This window comes from Narcine bancroftii, chromosome 7, assembly GCF_036971445.1.
Source record: "Narcine bancroftii isolate sNarBan1 chromosome 7, sNarBan1.hap1, whole genome shotgun sequence".
NCBI lineage: Eukaryota > Metazoa > Chordata > Chondrichthyes > Torpediniformes > Narcinidae > Narcine > Narcine bancroftii.
In genome coordinates, this window is record NC_091475.1 from 177,392,138 (window position 1) to 177,409,833 (window position 17,696).

The window sequence follows — 17,696 nt, forward strand, 5'->3', positions numbered from 1 at the left end:
CCTCCTCTATATGCCCAAGCCCGGTGCCTGCCGCCCGACAAGTTTCGGCTTGCAAGAGTTCCACAAAATAGAGGAACTTGGAATCATATGAGGGTCTGATAGTCCGTGGGCTTCCTTGCTACATATGCTACCCAAAGCCACGGGAAGCTGGAGACCTTGTGGGGATTACAAGCATCTCAATGACACTACCACTACAGACCGCTACCCTGTGCCCCATGTACAGGACGTTACAGCTAATCTTCATGGGGCCAGGATATTTTCTAAAATTGACTTGGTGTGTGGAGTGGCTCAGAAATCCTGTAAACCTGGCAGCCCAAGACCTATTTGAATTTTTGAGAATGTCTTTTGGGCTCAAATTGCTGCACAAACAAACCAGCAACTAATAGACGCAGTGGGGCATGGCATGGTCTTCCTTTTTGTATACTTGGACGGCATACTCGTTGTCAGCTACTCCCACAAAGAGCACCTGCAGCATCTGTATTTACTCTGCCGTCGCCCTACAGGAGTTCGGGCTAACTGTGGGATATCAGATCAGCAGCCAGGGTGTCATTCCATTGCTTAGCAAGGTGGAAGCTGTCCTCAATTTCACGAGGCCTGATACCATTAAAGGACTCCAGGAGTTTGTGGGGATTATCGATTTCTATGGCTGATTTCTACCCTCTGCAGCTTATATTATGAAACCCTCTTCAACTTCATGTCCAGCGATGCCAAAGAACTTGAGTGGACAAAGGAGACGAAAGTAGCATTCCAGCAGACCAAAGATGCCCTGGCAAAGGCAACATTGCTGGTCCATCCACAAATAGACGCACTAACTGCCTTGACGATAGACATGTCTGACGCAGAAGTAGGCAAAGTTTTGGAACAGTACACCAATGAACAATGTCAGCCAGAAACTAAAAACAACACATTCGATAGGGAACTGCTGGCGCTGTACCTAGCAGTAAGACACTTCTGCTATTTTTTTCGAATGCAGAGACTTCACGGTTTTTACTGACCACAAAGCACTAACGTTTGCCTTCATTAAGGCATCAGATCCCTGGTCAGCCTGCTAGCAACACCACCTATCTTACCATATCTGAGTTTCAACCAGGATTAAGCACATTTCTGGTAAGAGTAATGTGGTGGCTGATACATGCCCTGTCCAGCTCCTTCGTTCAAACTGTACATGCCCTCTCTCTGGGTGTAGACTACATGGCGCTTGCCAAAGCTTACCGCCAGGATGACGACTCCTGGCTTAGAACTGCTGTCATGAGCCTACAACTCAAGAATGTAGCCTTAGGGCCACAAGGTACCACTCTCCTGTGCGACGTTTTTACAAGTCAGCCTCGCTCTATCATCCCTGCTGTGTGGAGATGTTGCATTTTCGATGCCATTCATAGACTATCCCATCTCTCCATTTGAGCGATGGCCTGCCTTTTAGCCAACAAGTTTGTATGGTATGGACTCAAAAAACAGGTCACATACTGGGCAAAGATGTGCACGGACTGCCAATCTACAAAAGTGCAAAGGCATGTGAAGGTGCCGCTTCAGCACACATTCGGCCATGTGCATATTGACATTGTCGGCCACTTCCAGTGTCATGAGGGTCTAGATACTTGTTAACAGTCGTCGACAGATTCTCCAGGTGGCCGGAGTCAGTTTCTATGACAGACTCATCGACCAATTCATGAATCAGAGCTTTTATTTCTGCCTGGGTATCTCGGATCAGCCTTCCCACACACATCGACTCAGACAGAGGCCCACAGTTTACCTCCGCACTCTGGGACATTTTGTGGCGATTGCAGGGAATGCAACTCCACCACACAACAGTCGAATGGCCTGGTTGAGCGGTTCCATTGGCACATGAAGGCTGCACTGATGGCCTGCCACCAGGGATCTGATTGGGCGAATGAGTAGCCCTGAATCCTCCTGGGAATAAGAACAGCAGCCAAGGAGGATCTCAACTCCTCATCAGCCAAGTTGGTTTATGGAGCCCGAAACATTGTACCTGGGGAGTTCATAGCCACAGCATGCGGACAGGAGGTGGCACTGACTGAAGTTTTAAGCAGACTGCGGGAGCAGCTTGGAAAATTGGTCCCAAATCCCACACCAAGGCATGGAGCAACGACACCCTTCATCCCAAGGAACTCCGGGACTGTGAGTTTGTGTTTGTGTGAAGAGGTGCACATGAGCCACCCTTACAGAGGCCGTATAAGGACCCCTTCAGAGTGCTACAAAACAATTGAACAACTTGTGTACTGGACATTGGGAGGCATCCAGAGAAATTTACAATTGACCGACTAAAGCCTGCTCATCTTGACCTTGATCGGCATTTGCCACAACCCCTGATGTGAAGGAGCGGAAAACCACCCAAGAGCGTGGACAGTATTGGTGCCAGAGGTTTAGCCCGCTATCGCTGGGGGGTGGTGGGGTGCCATGTAGCAGCTCACTGGAGGCTTAATCAAACTGGCTCAGGAGGTTCTGAGAAACATCATTTGGAACGTGCAGGGTTTTCAAAAGCTGCATGTGACTGTTTGAGTAAACGACTTTTACTGAACTTCAGCTTGACTACGTCTGATTCTTTTTTTGTTCTTCATTTTGCATTGCGATGCAGTTGCTACACATCTTTACCCACTATGGACACTGAAATCCTGCTGAATTCCTCCAGCATTTTTGTGTTTTTACTCCAATCACAGCACCTACAGAGTTTCGTGTTTCACTTTCTACATCTCTTTATCGACTACAATTCAGCATTCCTCAATATTATCCCCTCAAATCTGATCAGTAAACTCCAAGATGTGGGCCTCAATACCCCACTCTATAATTGAATCTTGGATTTCCTCACTTCCAGACCCCAATCAGTGAAGATTGGTGAGAGATCTCCACATTCTTCATCAGTACCAGAGCACCACAGGGCTGTTCCCCGCTCTACTCGTTTTACACCTATGACTGTCTGGCTCGGTATGACAACACAATCTACAAATCTGTTGATGATATCATGATAGTGGTTGGTATGAAAAGGGACAATGAGTCAACATACAGGAGGACGATTGAAAATTTGGCTGAATGGTGTACTAACAACAGCTTCGCACCCAATGTCATCAAAACCAAAGAGCTGATTGTGGATTTTGGGAGGAGTAAACGAGAGGTATACAATCCAGTGATTATTGGGGGATCAGATGTGAACAAATTTAAATTTAAATTCCTGAGACTCACTCTCTCAGAGAACCTTTCCTGGATCCAACACCCTAATGCCATTGTGAAGAAAGCATGTTAGTGCCTCTATTTCATCAAGAGTTTGTGAAGGTTTAGTATGACACCGAGAACCATGGCAAAATTCTACAGATGTGTCGTGCAAAGGGGGCTACTGGCTGGATCACAGCCTGTATGGGTCACCAATACCTTTGAGCAGAAAGCCCTGCAAAAGGTAGTGGACATTGCCCAGTACATCACAGGCAAAACTCTCTCCAGCATTGAGAAAATCTACATGTTAAAAGTTCCATTATTGTCATGTAAAACTACATTTACTACTTTTATCTACCATAAGGCAGCACCCCTCACAGAAACCTACAGCATCTGGTGTTCCTAGGTGGTCTCCCCTCCAAGTACTGACCAGGCTTGAGCCTGCTTAGCTTTTGAAATCAGACAATCTCAGGCTATTAGGCTTCAGCAAACACATCTAGGAATGCTGGCATCGGGGAGCAGCAGCAATCGTCAAGGATTAGCACCACCCAAGACATGCTCTGTTCTCATGGCTGCCATCAGGAAAGAGATTTTGGGCGCCACAAAACTTGTGCCACCAGATTCAGGAAGAGTTACTACTCCTCCACCATCAGACTTCTGAACAATCAACTCAATCAGAGATTCATTTAAGAACTCTTTCTTTGTAAATTATTTCTTACTGATTTTTTTTTTCTCTTTACTGAATCGTCAGTTTTTTCATTTATTTTTTGTTTATATTTCTTTCTTTTGTATATGCAATTTTTCTTGAGTACAATTTTTTTTTACACAACCAAAGAGAAATTCTGCCTGGGCCGCAGGGAAAAAAAGAATCTCAGGGTTGTATATGATGTTATATATGTACTCTGACAATAAATCTGAACTCTTGAACTTTTTTAAATACACCATAAAATAAAAGAGAAATTAATGTCATCTAAAATGCATCAAAAACTGAAAAATGTTCAAATTGTTACCTTTTTGTTTGTGTCTTTAACTTACTAATCTTCACTCCTATTTTAATAGATATTTGGGCGATCGGTTGTATATTTGCTGAGCTATTAACATCTGAGCCTATTTTTCACTGTCGACAAGAGGACATCAAAACTAGTAATCCTTATCATCATGACCAGCTGGATAGAATATTTAATGTCATGGGATTTCCAGCAGGTGAGTTTAGAATCTTCACTAAGCTGCTGATATTAAGATGCTTTTATGGTTTTGTATTATTTATTATCAAATATTCTCTGTGTATAGCGCCTCATTAATAGAATTGCTAATCTTGATATATCAATTTAAATTATTAAAAAGTAAACACATTCCATAGAAAGCATGAGATTTGGTATGATGAATTTGATTAAACTAGCAAGCATAAGGCCACAATCTTCAGCTCTTTTTGTTCAGCTCCTTCAAAAACATAAACTACGAAATTGGATTCCAAAAATTCACATTCGATGAAAGAGCTCTTACCGTCTCTTACAAATTAAAATGAGAAATATCTTTGCTTCATCAAATGCTGTACTTCACCTTATAATTCCCATTTGCTACTTTAAACCCTCAAGCAATTGATGTGAACAACATTTAATCTTAATTTATCATTTGGTACACTAGTCTCTTAGAGATCAGTTTGTGAATTTTCTATTACAATGATTTCTCAATGTTTTAGAGTAAGGAATGTAATCTGATGCAGAAAATGCAATATTAAGAGGGAGTCGATATGATTATTTTCCAGTAAATTTTGAATTGTGTGGTTTTCATATCATTCAATATAGAGCTTTAATATAAAAAGCAATAAAAGTCCTAAGAAGAAATAACAATGTACTGTGGTGTGTAAACACACTTTCATCATTGCAATCTCTGTTTGAATCTTACCCAATTTATAAGAATATTTTGAGTAGTTCCACTGGTTTCAATGCAAATTGTGTACATAAATCCTTAGTTGATTCCAAGTGGGGACAAATCATCTGGTGATGTGGTAGAATCGAAAAGGTTTTCATGTTCCAACTGGCTTGCTGAGATGCCAGTTCTTGATATCAATAAAAGATGTTAAAATGAAACAAATACTTAATTTCCCATCCTGACATTGATTATGCAAATACAACAGTACTATTTAACTTTTTAACCTTGCACATGAGAGTAAGTGTATTATGCTTGAAATAATCTTTTATAGATATTACAAAGGAAAAATAAATTGAACTCATTTATAAAAAATGAATGCAGCAATATATTTATCAAATATTTTGTTCCAGATAAAGATTGGGAAGATATTAAAAAGATGCCAGAACATTCAACATTGATGAAAGATTTTAGAAGAAACACGTGAGTTTTCTTAATGTATTTGATCTGGTTAATTTGCATACTGTAACAACCCGCAAAAACCCAGCAGCAACAGACATTCACCAAGACAAGTAGTTTTTAAAATAAAAGTTGTTTTTAATCAACTTTAAACATGAAAATAGAATCAAACTTTAACTTATCTCTATACTTAACTAACCCAAATTAACTCCCTTCTAATTCTAAGCGCACGTGTATGTAATGTGTGTGTAAATTTAAGAAAAGTTCTTTGGTTCACAGTTCAATCTCACTTCTCCTTCTTCCAAGTTCTCTGGATGCAGGCAATTCTTATACTGTGCATAGAATTTAACATGTATGAAGTTCACCAGCCTTTAGTGCTTGAAAGGTAAATGTTTACCTTTCAGGAAAGTTCTTGTAGGGTTTGCAGAGAGAGATTTGTTGTTCCAGGATTTCCACAGCTGAGGTACCACCATTAGTCACCTCAAGGTCTCGCTGATTAAACTTGTCCCATCAGGGTTTTCCAGATGGTAACCTCTTTCTTCAGGCTACCACCACAGAGTTCCTTTCTGTTCCGCTTATTCCAAGAGAAATATCAGACAGATAGCACTTCCAGCCATCCACTGCTCTGGAACTTTCTGTTTCCAACCAGCTCTTCCTGGCTTGCGATGTTCAGCTCCTTTCAGTGTGAGACACACAAGCTGAGAGAGTTTATTGAGATTGGTCTCACCTCTCTGTCTCTCCAACTGCCAGAAAGTCACTTGCAAAAACCCCCACCTTATTCAGCAAACCACAGGAGTTCTCTCTTGGTCAAGCTGTTGTCTTAGATAAACAAAACCCAGGAGTGACTGTAGGTACTTGCAGCCAGTGTGTCTCCTCCAAAACAATGGCTATTCATTTCATGACATCATTTCAATTAGCACCTACTTGTGAAATGTGCATAAAAGTCTCAAAAGACTGCAATGTTACTAATATGAATTCTTCAGTCTTTCAAATGAGATCTGTTATAAAATGTGTGTATGTATGTAACCCACTAATCTTACCAAATTCTCCCAATATTTATCCATTACAATACAAAAGAGCCTACTGTAAAATTGGATGCTACTTTGAAGTTGCCTTTTATAATGAGACTGTTGCTAATTTCTGTTGGATGGTATTAATGATTTTGTTATACTGTGCAGATGGATTAAAGAACTTAAATGAAAGGTTCTGTTATGCAGAATTTCTGGTCAATCTACATAATTATTTTGCTAACTGAAACACTAAAGGAAATTATGCCAGGAATCACTTAAAAGAACCTATAATATTTTGTCTTTCGGTAATTTAAATAGAAAGTCATCAGATTCTTTTACTGGCAAGGACTTCCTATCCAAACTGCCATTTTGGCCCAAATGCCCCTGATAATTTTGTATACTTGTCAGGTCATATCTCGGTCTTCCCCACTCCAAAGATAACAAATCAAGAATATTTAGTCTCTCTTGAAACTTTCCATCCCAAGTAATAATAGTGAATTTCCACTGCATTCATTCCAATGTAATCAACCTTCCAAAAGTATGTCCAGATGCTTAACACTGAGGGTAGTTCTCAATTGCTGCCCCGTCGCAAAGTTGTAGCCAGTTGATTCAATTACATGATTCCAAATTTCAGTATGACATCCAAGACATTGAAATCCAAATAATTCAATAAATTGAATTTATAAGGGGTGGGAGGGGGTGGTGACCTGGAGGAACTACTCTTGATTAACTATAATCAAAAAAAGCTATATTATTGCAAAATCGCATCTCCGTCAATGAATGTCCTTCAGGAAAGGAAGTCTGCCATTTGGCCAATATATGAATTGAATTGCCTCCTCAGTTCTGGGACAACATACATATCCCATGAAGGAAACATATACCAAGAAGTGAAAAGATAATCCATGCAGTGTTGATATTTTTAAATAGTAATCTTATTGCTGAATATTTATACCACCTTTTCAGCCTATTGGCAAACTTGCTGATTGGTTAATTTCTGATCAATTGACAATTAAATTAAAGTGACTTAAATTCTGAGCAATAAATTACAAAGGTGGAGGGATTAACATTTCTATTATCCAGATTGGTTTTGTGACCTGTCTAGGAGATTATGCCAGTTTATGAGGAGGAATTGCTTCTAATTATGACAGATTATTTAAGTTAATGAAAACTTAGCACAGGATACTCCAGAAGAGTATTAATTAATAGAGAAAATTTGATGTGCTCTCGCATTCCATGAAGACACGAAATCATTATTGGGATACTATACTAACGTTGCTAGTCACACTTTTGGCACCTCTCCTAAATGAGTATATTTTCTAACTCGTACTTGAGAGTTTGCAGGCACTTCCTGAATAAACGAGTGAGGATTTATTTATTATTACCCTTTCAGTCCCTTGTGGATTAATATAATTGTATCTGAAAGTGAATGAGCGGACAACTTAAAATCTTTAGGTGTAATTTCAGGTCTGCAAACAAACTAATTTGATGAAGTTGATTTTAAAAGACCTTCTTCACAAGTGATCACAATCTAACCACAAAGTTAACCTTAAAAAAAATTGATATAGACAGACCTATTGAAGTGCAATATACAGCATGCATTGACATATTTCTATTTGTGGAAATGAAACTGGGAAGAAACATCATGTCTGAGTGCAATATGGTTGCATTTATGAACCACGATAGCTTTCTGAAGAGATGAGAGGTGAGAGTCATTGCCATAGTGATATAATCAGAATGATGCAAAAAAAACTGCAGCACACTTTGTCTTCACAATCTCTCATTTAAACGCCATTTCCTGCTACATCTTTAATGTTTTCCCTTTTCAAACTACTTTTTAAAATGACTTGTTGCTGGGAATTCCACGGATTAAAATTATAATTGTCTAAAATGAATATTGCACTATCATCTGTTTCATTCCAATGTACTGCAAAATGTTGATGATCCACTATCCCACCATTCAGAAATCTCTGTGATTGGGATCTGAATCACAAGATGTTTGCGGCACTCCCACTCCATTTACCGGGGCTCTTGTTCTCTCTCTGTCTTTCTACTCACTGGGTTTCCTAATAGCACCATCCCCTTCCACTCACTGGGGTCTTGTCTTTGGATCATCCTTTAAATACACTGAACCTGATTCAAGAGAAAATTTATTGTCAAGTGGCATTACATCTAAACAAAGTAAATTAAAAGTGTTGAGTCACTCATGGAAATAACATCCAGTTGTCCAGAAAGTTGATGAATTCCCCCACCACCAAAATCCTGATCATACTAAATTACTGGAGTTACAATATTCAAGATACCTTTATTGTCATATAATAAAACAGATGAAATATGACATGAAATTTGCTTCAATCTACCTTAAGACAGACTGATTCGCCATCAGCAGAAATTTCCAGATGTCTCCTTCAGAGACGTTCCCCCTAACCATGTCACCAAGTATCCGTGGATTTGCTTCCATGGCTTCCACACCCTCCACAGCAACACAGACTCCAGTCCAAGCTATCAGCAACCTGAGCTCCAGATCTGAATCTCTAACACCATTAGGAAGCCTTCAGCACCCTCAGCACTCTCTCTCATCCTGGTTCCGATACCTGGTACCCCTTCAGCCAGTCTCCAGCAATCCACAGCCTGGTGTGAGTTCTTTGGCTGCAGTAACCAGCAACCAACAGCCTGCATGGGTTCTTTGCATCAAATCACAAACAGCCTGCCTGCTGTGTACTGGTCTGTCACCATGGTCACCATCTCATGTGTTCCCCCTTTTCTTTCTCTTTCTCAAACAGGGTGGGGAGCTGTGGTCTCCACATTTATTGGTACCCTGCGCCAGTCCTCTGCTTCTCTGGAGTCTGCAACCCCTCGAGGCTGGTGGTAAACATAGGTGCATCATCTTAGGCCCAGAGTAGTCATAAAATTTTAAAATTAACCACTGACAACTCCTTTAATAGACTGGTTAAAGCTTGTACCGAGCTGTCAGTGGTTGGACTGGGCGCCAGAGCCCTGTGGAGGGGTACTGTGTCTCTTGCTCTCTGTTGATCCGCACCAGTGGCAGCACTGCCATTTTTCAACTTTTAAAAAAATGGAGGTCCGCTCCATCCTCAACATTCATTGGAGCGACTTCATCTCCAACATCGAAGTACTCGAGATGGCAGAGAATCCACACTGCTGACGATCAAACTCCGCTGGGTAGGTCACGTCTCCAGAATGGAGGACAATCGCCTTCCCATGATCGTGTTATATGGCGAGCTCTCCACTGGCCACCGAGTCAGAGGTGCATCAAAGAAGAGGTACAAGGACTACCTAAAGAAATCTCTTGGTGCCTGCCACATTGACCACCGCCAGTGGGCTGATATCGCCTCAAACCGTGCATCTTAGCGCCTCACAGTTCGGCAGGCAGCAACCTCCTTTGAAGAAGACCGCAGAGCCCACCTCACTGACAAAAGACAAAGGAGGAAAAACCCAACCCCAACCCACCAATTTTCCCTTGCAACCTCTGCAACTGTGTCTGTCTGTCCTGCATCGGACTTGTCAGCCACAAACGAGCCTGCAGCTGACGTGGACATTACCCCTCCATAAATCTTCGTCCGCGAAGCCAAACCAAAGAAAAGAAGAAGAAAAGAAAGTGACAGGAACTGTAATGTTGTTTTCAGATTCCATTTAGGATGAAAGAGCTCCATTAGTTAAATTATTGCTTCTCATCATATTTCTTGTTAATTGTCCAATAAAGAACTACTTAACTAATTCCAAAGACTGTCACAGATGAACCTGAAGGAATTATTGATCACAGTATTATTTCTACTGATTATTTGTATCCATTGCTATCTTCCCATTGACGGGGGGATTTTTTTGGTTGTAAAAATCAGAGCATTTCAAAGCAATAATAGTATATGATTTATTTTTTTTGTTTCTAGTTATACCAACTGCAGCCTTATCAAGTATATGGAGAAACATAAAGTAAAACCAGATAGCAAAGCTTTTCATTTGGTAAGTCTCAGATTAAATATTTTGTATTTGTTGCATGTGCAGCTGTACAAAGTAACTAATTGTGCCTGTGTTATCTATAAGGAAACTGCAAAAGGTAAACATTTTACTTGCCACAATTTATTCGGCTTACAGTGCATCCAACATTACATCAAATAAAAGCATTCTTATCCAGTGCAAAAGTTAACAATAAAAATACTGATTAGGAGTAAATATTCAGACAAGAAATAACCTAAAGTATTTGCGAAAAACATTGGGTTGGAGTGTCCATCTTCCAACAGAGAGCTGAATAAATGTCAGGATACAGCATGACCTCAGATTATCCTGGAGAACTGTTCTGGGAGATAAGGAAAAGATAAAGGTCAATAACAATCTTCAAGCAAGATCTGAAGAAAATGATCTCTACCTCATCTACTTAATTAAAAGGGGAATGTTCATTTGCATTTTGAATGAAAAATGTTGTATAGATATGGAAAAATACCTGTGTAAAACATTATTTATCACATACGTTAGTGAAAAAAATGTTCAGATGAAAGCACCCAATAGTTGGGTGCAATCTCTTTTAATATTCAGTAAATGCCAAGGTGGGATTTCATAGCATTGCAGCAAGACTGACAAATCTATTTGACAAGAAAACTTTTTGATGCACAAGATAGAACTAGTCTTGGGCAAACTGAAACAAAACGTTTTATTTGTATTTGTGAAGACAAAACCCTAAGAAATGTTACACCCTATGAATGAAAGTATATGTGGATGTATTTTTTAGTAATAATGACACATTGCACTTTGTATTGTAAGTAGAAAGGACCTGGAAATTAAAACACAAAAACCACCATTTAGCCTATTTTCAATTGGACATACTGCAGGAGTGCAGTGACTTTTTTTAAAATTTTTGAATTGTTTCAACAAGTCTAATGTCAGGTTCTCTTAATGGTCTGCAGCTGTTGATGCAGTTGACCATGCTGTCCTCCTCCAAAGTTTTCCTAACTGTAGACCATTCTCATTTTTTAGACCATGTCTCTGGGAACACCCACAATAATTACCAATTCTGTTCCTCTGCTGTAGCATCTAGTCTTCCCTAAAGATCTCTCTTCGATCATTTTCTATTTCTTATCAACAACCATATCAGTACAAAACTAGATGAAATACTTGCCTTGCATATGTATTGCTTGTCTGTATGTGTGTAATGTCTGGTTGTGGGCCTGCATATTTTGTACTGAGGACCGGAGAACACTGTTTAGTCGAATTATACTCGTCCAATTAGATGACAATAAACTTGTCATCATTCTGAACATGACATCAGTTTGCATGTGTCATGTTGATGGAACCCAACTCTCTACCTCACCACCCTAACTCTCGGTTTCTTCTCTAATACTAATTTGTCTGAGCAGAAATTTTCTCCTCACTCAGAATGGAAAAGACTGAAACTATTGTGGTCCCATCACAAAATTCCAATCATTGCCACTATCTCCATTGCTCTCCTTTTATAACTTTGGCATTGGTTTGGCCAAGAGATGAGTTTCTAATCACCCAACTTCACAAAATTATGCCATTTTTAAGACAAACATACCTAACCCCAAAACATTACACCTGCACTGTTGAAACCTTTCTTAGCGCTTTTATTACCTCTGGATTATTCAATTCGCTGTCAATGTTTTTCCCTCCAAAAGCCTGAAGGCATCCAAACTTCTGTTGCATATTTTCATGTCCCAATTATCCATTTCCCCTGTGCCATTTGATCTTTATTGGTTTATAGTTGAGCAACTCAGTATTACAAAAATTATTAAATCCTTTTATAGTTTTATCTCTTCCTACCTCTGTAAATTATTCCAGTCTGATAACACTTCAGGATAGAGTTCATCCATTTCTCTTCCCTTGAACATCTCTGGTTTTAATTATTTTGCTACCATCAGCTATACTTTCATGTACAAGGGCCTTTATTCAGTCAGTTCACTTCCTTTAATAGACTTTAATCTACCTCTTTTTTTAAAATTTGACACCTTTGCTGACATCTTGTGTGGCTCCAGTGTCAAATGTCATTTGATAATGGTCGCATGCAATGCCTTGATATATTTTACTGCATTAAAGGTGCCAAATGATTAAGTTGTTGTTGAGATTAGATTTTTAGTTCATATTAAAAGGAGCATGGAGATTTAAAATGTTTTCCTTCTGATTCAACAACAATTAAACACAAATCACCATAAATGTTAATCAACAAATAAAATATTGTTCAGAAATTGCAAACCGATAAAAACGATAAAACAAGAATACTCAGTATTTCTAAGGAGAACCTTGTACAAGAATGTTGACCTGAATCATTATTGCCCTAATTGTACCCACATCATGGGTTTTTAATGCAAACTAATGTCTCAAGGTATTTGAATCATTGATACAGAGATCTATTTTGTGTATTCATACATTATTATATAAATGATGCATTTTGATGTCAATAGTTTTGGATATGGCATCCACCTGCATTCCATAAATATTTGACTACCAATTTCCTTCACAATTTCCATGCCATAACAATGACTCAATTTTTAAAATATACATTGATTGGAATGTCAGAAAATATCAAAGTTAACATCTGGTTTCCCTCCTATAGGATTCCCAAAGGTGACAATTTGAACTGACTGCAGTGATAGGGGAGGGGAGTTGTATGAAAAAATAGTCATCCATTAATTTTGATGACTACCATCATAATTAATAGTTTTTTTTTGCAATCTCTACTCAATTTCAGCTTCAGAAGTTACTCACAATGGACCCAACCAAGAGAATTACCTCAGAACAGGCTATGCAGGACCCCTACTTCCTTGAAGACCCACTCCCAACATCAGAGTATGTTTACTCCATTTGTTACAAAGAGCTTTTAACAACAACTTATTCTATTTACACCTTTAGTGTAGACTATCTTTCCAATATGTTTAACGGTTGTATAATAATAAATAAATGGACACTGAGCCAAAGAAATGAATGGAAATGATCAAAAGCTTTTGCCAAGATATTTTTTGGTGAGAATTTTATTTTTTTTTAAAAAAAGAGAAGGTGGTGTTCTGGGACTTAAGCAAGGAATTCTAGATTGAATCAGGAATATGCCATAAAAAGTTATAGAGATGGGGTAGGTTAGAAATAGGGGAGATGAGGATCTTTTGAATGTTAAATTGGAGGCATTGACAGAAAATATGCCAACATGGGTCAGCGTGGCCAGGAAAGATATCTGAGCAGGGACTGGTGGAAGACAGAATAGGTACAGCAGTGTGTTCATGGAAAAGAATTTTGCAGACAATGAACCCAGAAAAACATCATATTACAGGTTTAGATGAATGAGGGCCACCACTAGAGATGGCCTTAAAGTATACAAGAATTCATTCCATCTAAGCAGTATGTCCAGTCCTGTTTAATTAAATATCAATTTCTATCCATTCTCAGTTGAGTGTATCTTATGGCTTATGTAATCAGTTTATATGAAGGATGTTTTGCATATGATTGGTAAAGAGCTTATTAGCAGAGATGTATTTAATTCTTAACAGCTAGCACACCTTTGGAGTACTAATTTTTAACAGCCAATATTTAATTAGCAGCTTTATATTTGCTTGTTCACAAGAAGGTACTTGGATGAAGGGACCAATATGTCTCATTTCATTGTCAATCAGTTTTGTACATGTCGTAACAGTCCTCCGATGGAAAATTCTGTGACAGGATTGGAAATCATTATTTTCCTTATTTTCCTTTCTCTTTAGATGTCAAAAAGTTGTGTAAAATTGAGCTTTAATGTATTTGTTTTTAATTTTTGCAGTGTCTTTGCTGGATGTCAGATTCCCTATCCAAAACGAGAATTTCTTACAGAAGATGAACCTGACGATAAAGGAGAAAAGGTAGGTGTAAGAAACAAAGTGTTATAGAAATTTCTGTTTATCATGGACATAAACGAAAAACTAGGCTGATGTTAGGTTCTGCAGTTTAACTTGTAAAAAAAAAAAAAAATTGCATTATTAGAACAGATGGTATAATAGATTATATTTAGCTGTGGGATATAACAAATATATTTTTGAATATTACCAAGAAGAATTTGTTTTTGGTGTAGTAAAGAAGCTTGTGTAAAAGTACAAACACTTAAAATTATTGAATTTTCTACTTAAGCTTTTGTTTTATCAAGTAGGATCATCTTTGTGAATATTGGAATATGCAGCTTCAGATTTCTCTCTGTTTTATTTTGATAAATTGAGAAGAATCAACAGCAGGGCAATAATCACACTAATGGAGGTGGCCATCCAGGGAACCAAGACAACAGTCACACGCAAGGACCCCCTCTCAAGAAAGTCCGAGTTGTCCCCCCTACCACTACCTCAGGCGGACTTATCATGACCTCAGATTACCAGGTACAGAATTTCCTGCTCAGGGAATATTTCTTTTTAAAGCTCTGGTTGGTTATGGTCATTTTTCTCTTTTTAAAAAAAAATGAATTTTTCTAAAACTAGAAACTGACTTGTATTTAAATTGAACAGTAACTTTGCTGTTAACAACTTGATATAATTGTTAGATTTCCAATAGATATCAAATAACACTTTAATATATGGTATTATTAAAAATACAGGTATGCACTGCTCAATGTCCACAATACAATCTGTGAAATTGGGTGTTATGTGATGTGGATGTTGTGCAAACACCATATGATACATTTAGCAAAGCTATATAGGATCCTGTGGTGTACCTGTAAACTTTTTATTTGTAAGTACAGATCAGTGTGGGAACTGACATGGGGCTGTGGGGAGAGCAGGGCAGTGGGATCAAAGTGGGGTCGACATGGGGCTTTGGGGAGAGAGTGGGGTAGTGGGATCAGTGTGGGAACAGATACAGGGCTGTGGGGAAAGTGCGGGGCAATGGGATTAGTTGGGGCTGATTCAGGGCTGTGGGGATGGAGTGGGTATACAGCAAACAATTTTTTATAGCTAGTGATTATTTTTTCTAAATTGCTATGGATTTACTCATGGTGACTGAATAATTATGGGACATATATGCAGTCGCATGTTGCCTGAACGGCTATTAAGCGACGCATACCTGTACACGGTATTTTAAAAAGCTGTGTCTGTTCTTTTTTTACCACTTCATTTTGTGAAATCCTTGGTCAGCTGTGAGTAAAATAAATTAAAATGCAACAACTTTCAAAGTTGGAACAAATTTTGTTTTAATATTTCCACAATATTAGATTTAACTGCCGTTAATTTTCTTGAATAGTTGTGTTCTTCAATATTTAAATTTTATGTGTACCTTTAAAGCAAAATGCTTCAGTATATGAAAGAAAAATTTGTAAAAAAAATGCATTTTTCACAAAACCTTTAGACTTTCAAAATTGTTATTTAAATTTTAGTACCTTGTTTTTTATCAGTAAGGAACTTAATCAGACAAAGTACAGTTTTTACCAATTTTCACACTTCAGTTTTCCACTTAACCTGCACTTTCTGCTTTCCTTGTAAATGAATAAAGTGGTATTTTCTAATTACATCTCTGAATACAAAGACATGAAATTTAGTTGAGATAATTTCTCAGACATTTATAGCATAAACAATCCTTCAAATTGGTCTGCAGTTTACAATAATATTAAATTTATTCTTTTCAGTAAGTAATAAAAACAAATATGTTATCATTTTTCTTTTTAAAGCGATCCAATCCACATGCTGCGTATCAGAATCCTGGACCAAGCACATCACAACCACAAAGCAGCATGGGATATTCAACTACCTCCCAGCAGCCTCCACAGTACTCACACCAAGCACACCGGTACTGAGCTGTAATTATTCCCAAGCTCATTGCTCTCGCTGAGGCTATAGACTGGATATATGGCTGGCAGCCTGGGTCTGGCTCAGATCCCAAGAATGTACTCTATAACAATATTAGCCAACTCCTTTTGTTTCCACAGATGGAGTAGTGTCTCCACACGTAAAGTACTTGGGATAGACTTGAAAAGAGAGCTCTAGCACAGTTTGTGTTTATTGACATGCTGCTTCCATAGTTTACTTGATCTGCTTTTTAAGACCAATTTTCTTTTCCCGTTATGGTTACAAATTGTAGCAGTTGAAGCCGTGAATGTACAACAATGATTTCTAACTTTTGGTGGTGAATGTTCTTGCTGTTTATCAATGTTCTACCATAAGCAAGACTATTTCTAAACTGGTACTTGAAGAGCAGTTGCATTTGATGGTCAAGGTATTCATTTTGCAGAATATACTTTATTTGGTACAAATTTAACATCTATCTCTATTTTGTAGTTGGTTACTTCATGTTCATCAGTGTTTTATCTTTAATGTGTTTGCAGCACAAAACTTTACGGTATGTAAGCTTCGTAATTTATCAACTGATTGTAACTTCTATAAGGCTCCAGCCTTCATTGCTCAAACATACCTTCAATACTTACAACTTTACTCCAATACTTACAAACTGATTTCACATAAAACAGCTGCTACGCTTAATTTCACCAATAGTACATGAACTGTACTGAGTATTGCATCTGTGATGTTTATCCAGACTTTCAAAGGACAATTAATTTGCACAGTTTTTTTCCAACATGTGTTACTGACTTGTGAGCAAACTAAAAGCATGTGACATCTCCATGTTTTCAGCTTCAACTCAGATATTTTGTCATAAATTTATAAAGCTGGGATTGTGTAGTGGATTTCCTTTTTGTTGAATCAATTTTTAATGAAAATGTATATACTTTTATTGAGTGCCCTTAAAATGAGTGTGAGATGTAGAAGAGCCTTAGAGTTCATTTAAAAATGTAACAATTGTATTGTACCATTTTACATGAATGAAGCAAGTATTCTGAAAATAAATTTTGAAAATTATGGTAGTAACTTTACTACTGAAATTTTATCAAGTGTTGTAGATAATATTAATGCATTTGAATAAAAATACCATAGATTCCAGTTTTTATGGATGATGGCATTTGGACATGTCCATTTTTTTCTGTTTTTTTTTAAATGGCAGAAACAGTAAAACTAAAAATCTGGACTGCTCGGGGAATGGGTCAGTCTGGATTTTCCGTATTCTCGGGAAGTACATCTGTGGCATTTGCGTAATTCACAAACGCATGCAAAAACTGAGCATTTTGGAGTTCTAGATTCTTGGGTGGTCTGGATTTCAGATGACAGTTTTCAAGAAGTCCAGATTCTTGAGTGATCTGGATTTTTGGCATCTAAACTTTTGGACTTTTACTGTAGCTGA

The 17,696-nt window shown here is 38.1% G+C and overlaps 1 protein-coding gene across 6 annotated transcripts in view; it reads left to right on the top strand.

The window, feature by feature from the left end:
• cdk8 (cyclin dependent kinase 8) overlaps positions 1-17,398 on the top strand; it is a 108,439-nt gene extending 91,041 nt beyond the window's left edge. For 5 of the 6 annotated variants that reach the window (XM_069891475.1, XM_069891477.1, XM_069891478.1 and 2 more), the window contains 7 exons: positions 4,222-4,365; positions 5,445-5,514; positions 10,406-10,478; positions 13,216-13,313; positions 14,272-14,350; positions 14,702-14,854; positions 16,135-17,398. In XM_069891475.1, coding sequence (XP_069747576.1) covers positions 4,222-4,365; positions 5,445-5,514; positions 10,406-10,478; positions 13,216-13,313; positions 14,272-14,350; positions 14,702-14,854; positions 16,135-16,260 — 743 coding nt within the window. In that variant the 3' untranslated portion in view covers positions 16,261-17,398. The remainder of the gene's footprint in view (positions 1-4,221; positions 4,366-5,444; positions 5,515-10,405; positions 10,479-13,215; positions 13,314-14,271; positions 14,351-14,701; positions 14,855-16,134) is intronic. The other variant, XM_069891476.1, reaches the window with a different exon arrangement.
• Positions 17,399-17,696: the final 298 nt, after the last annotated feature.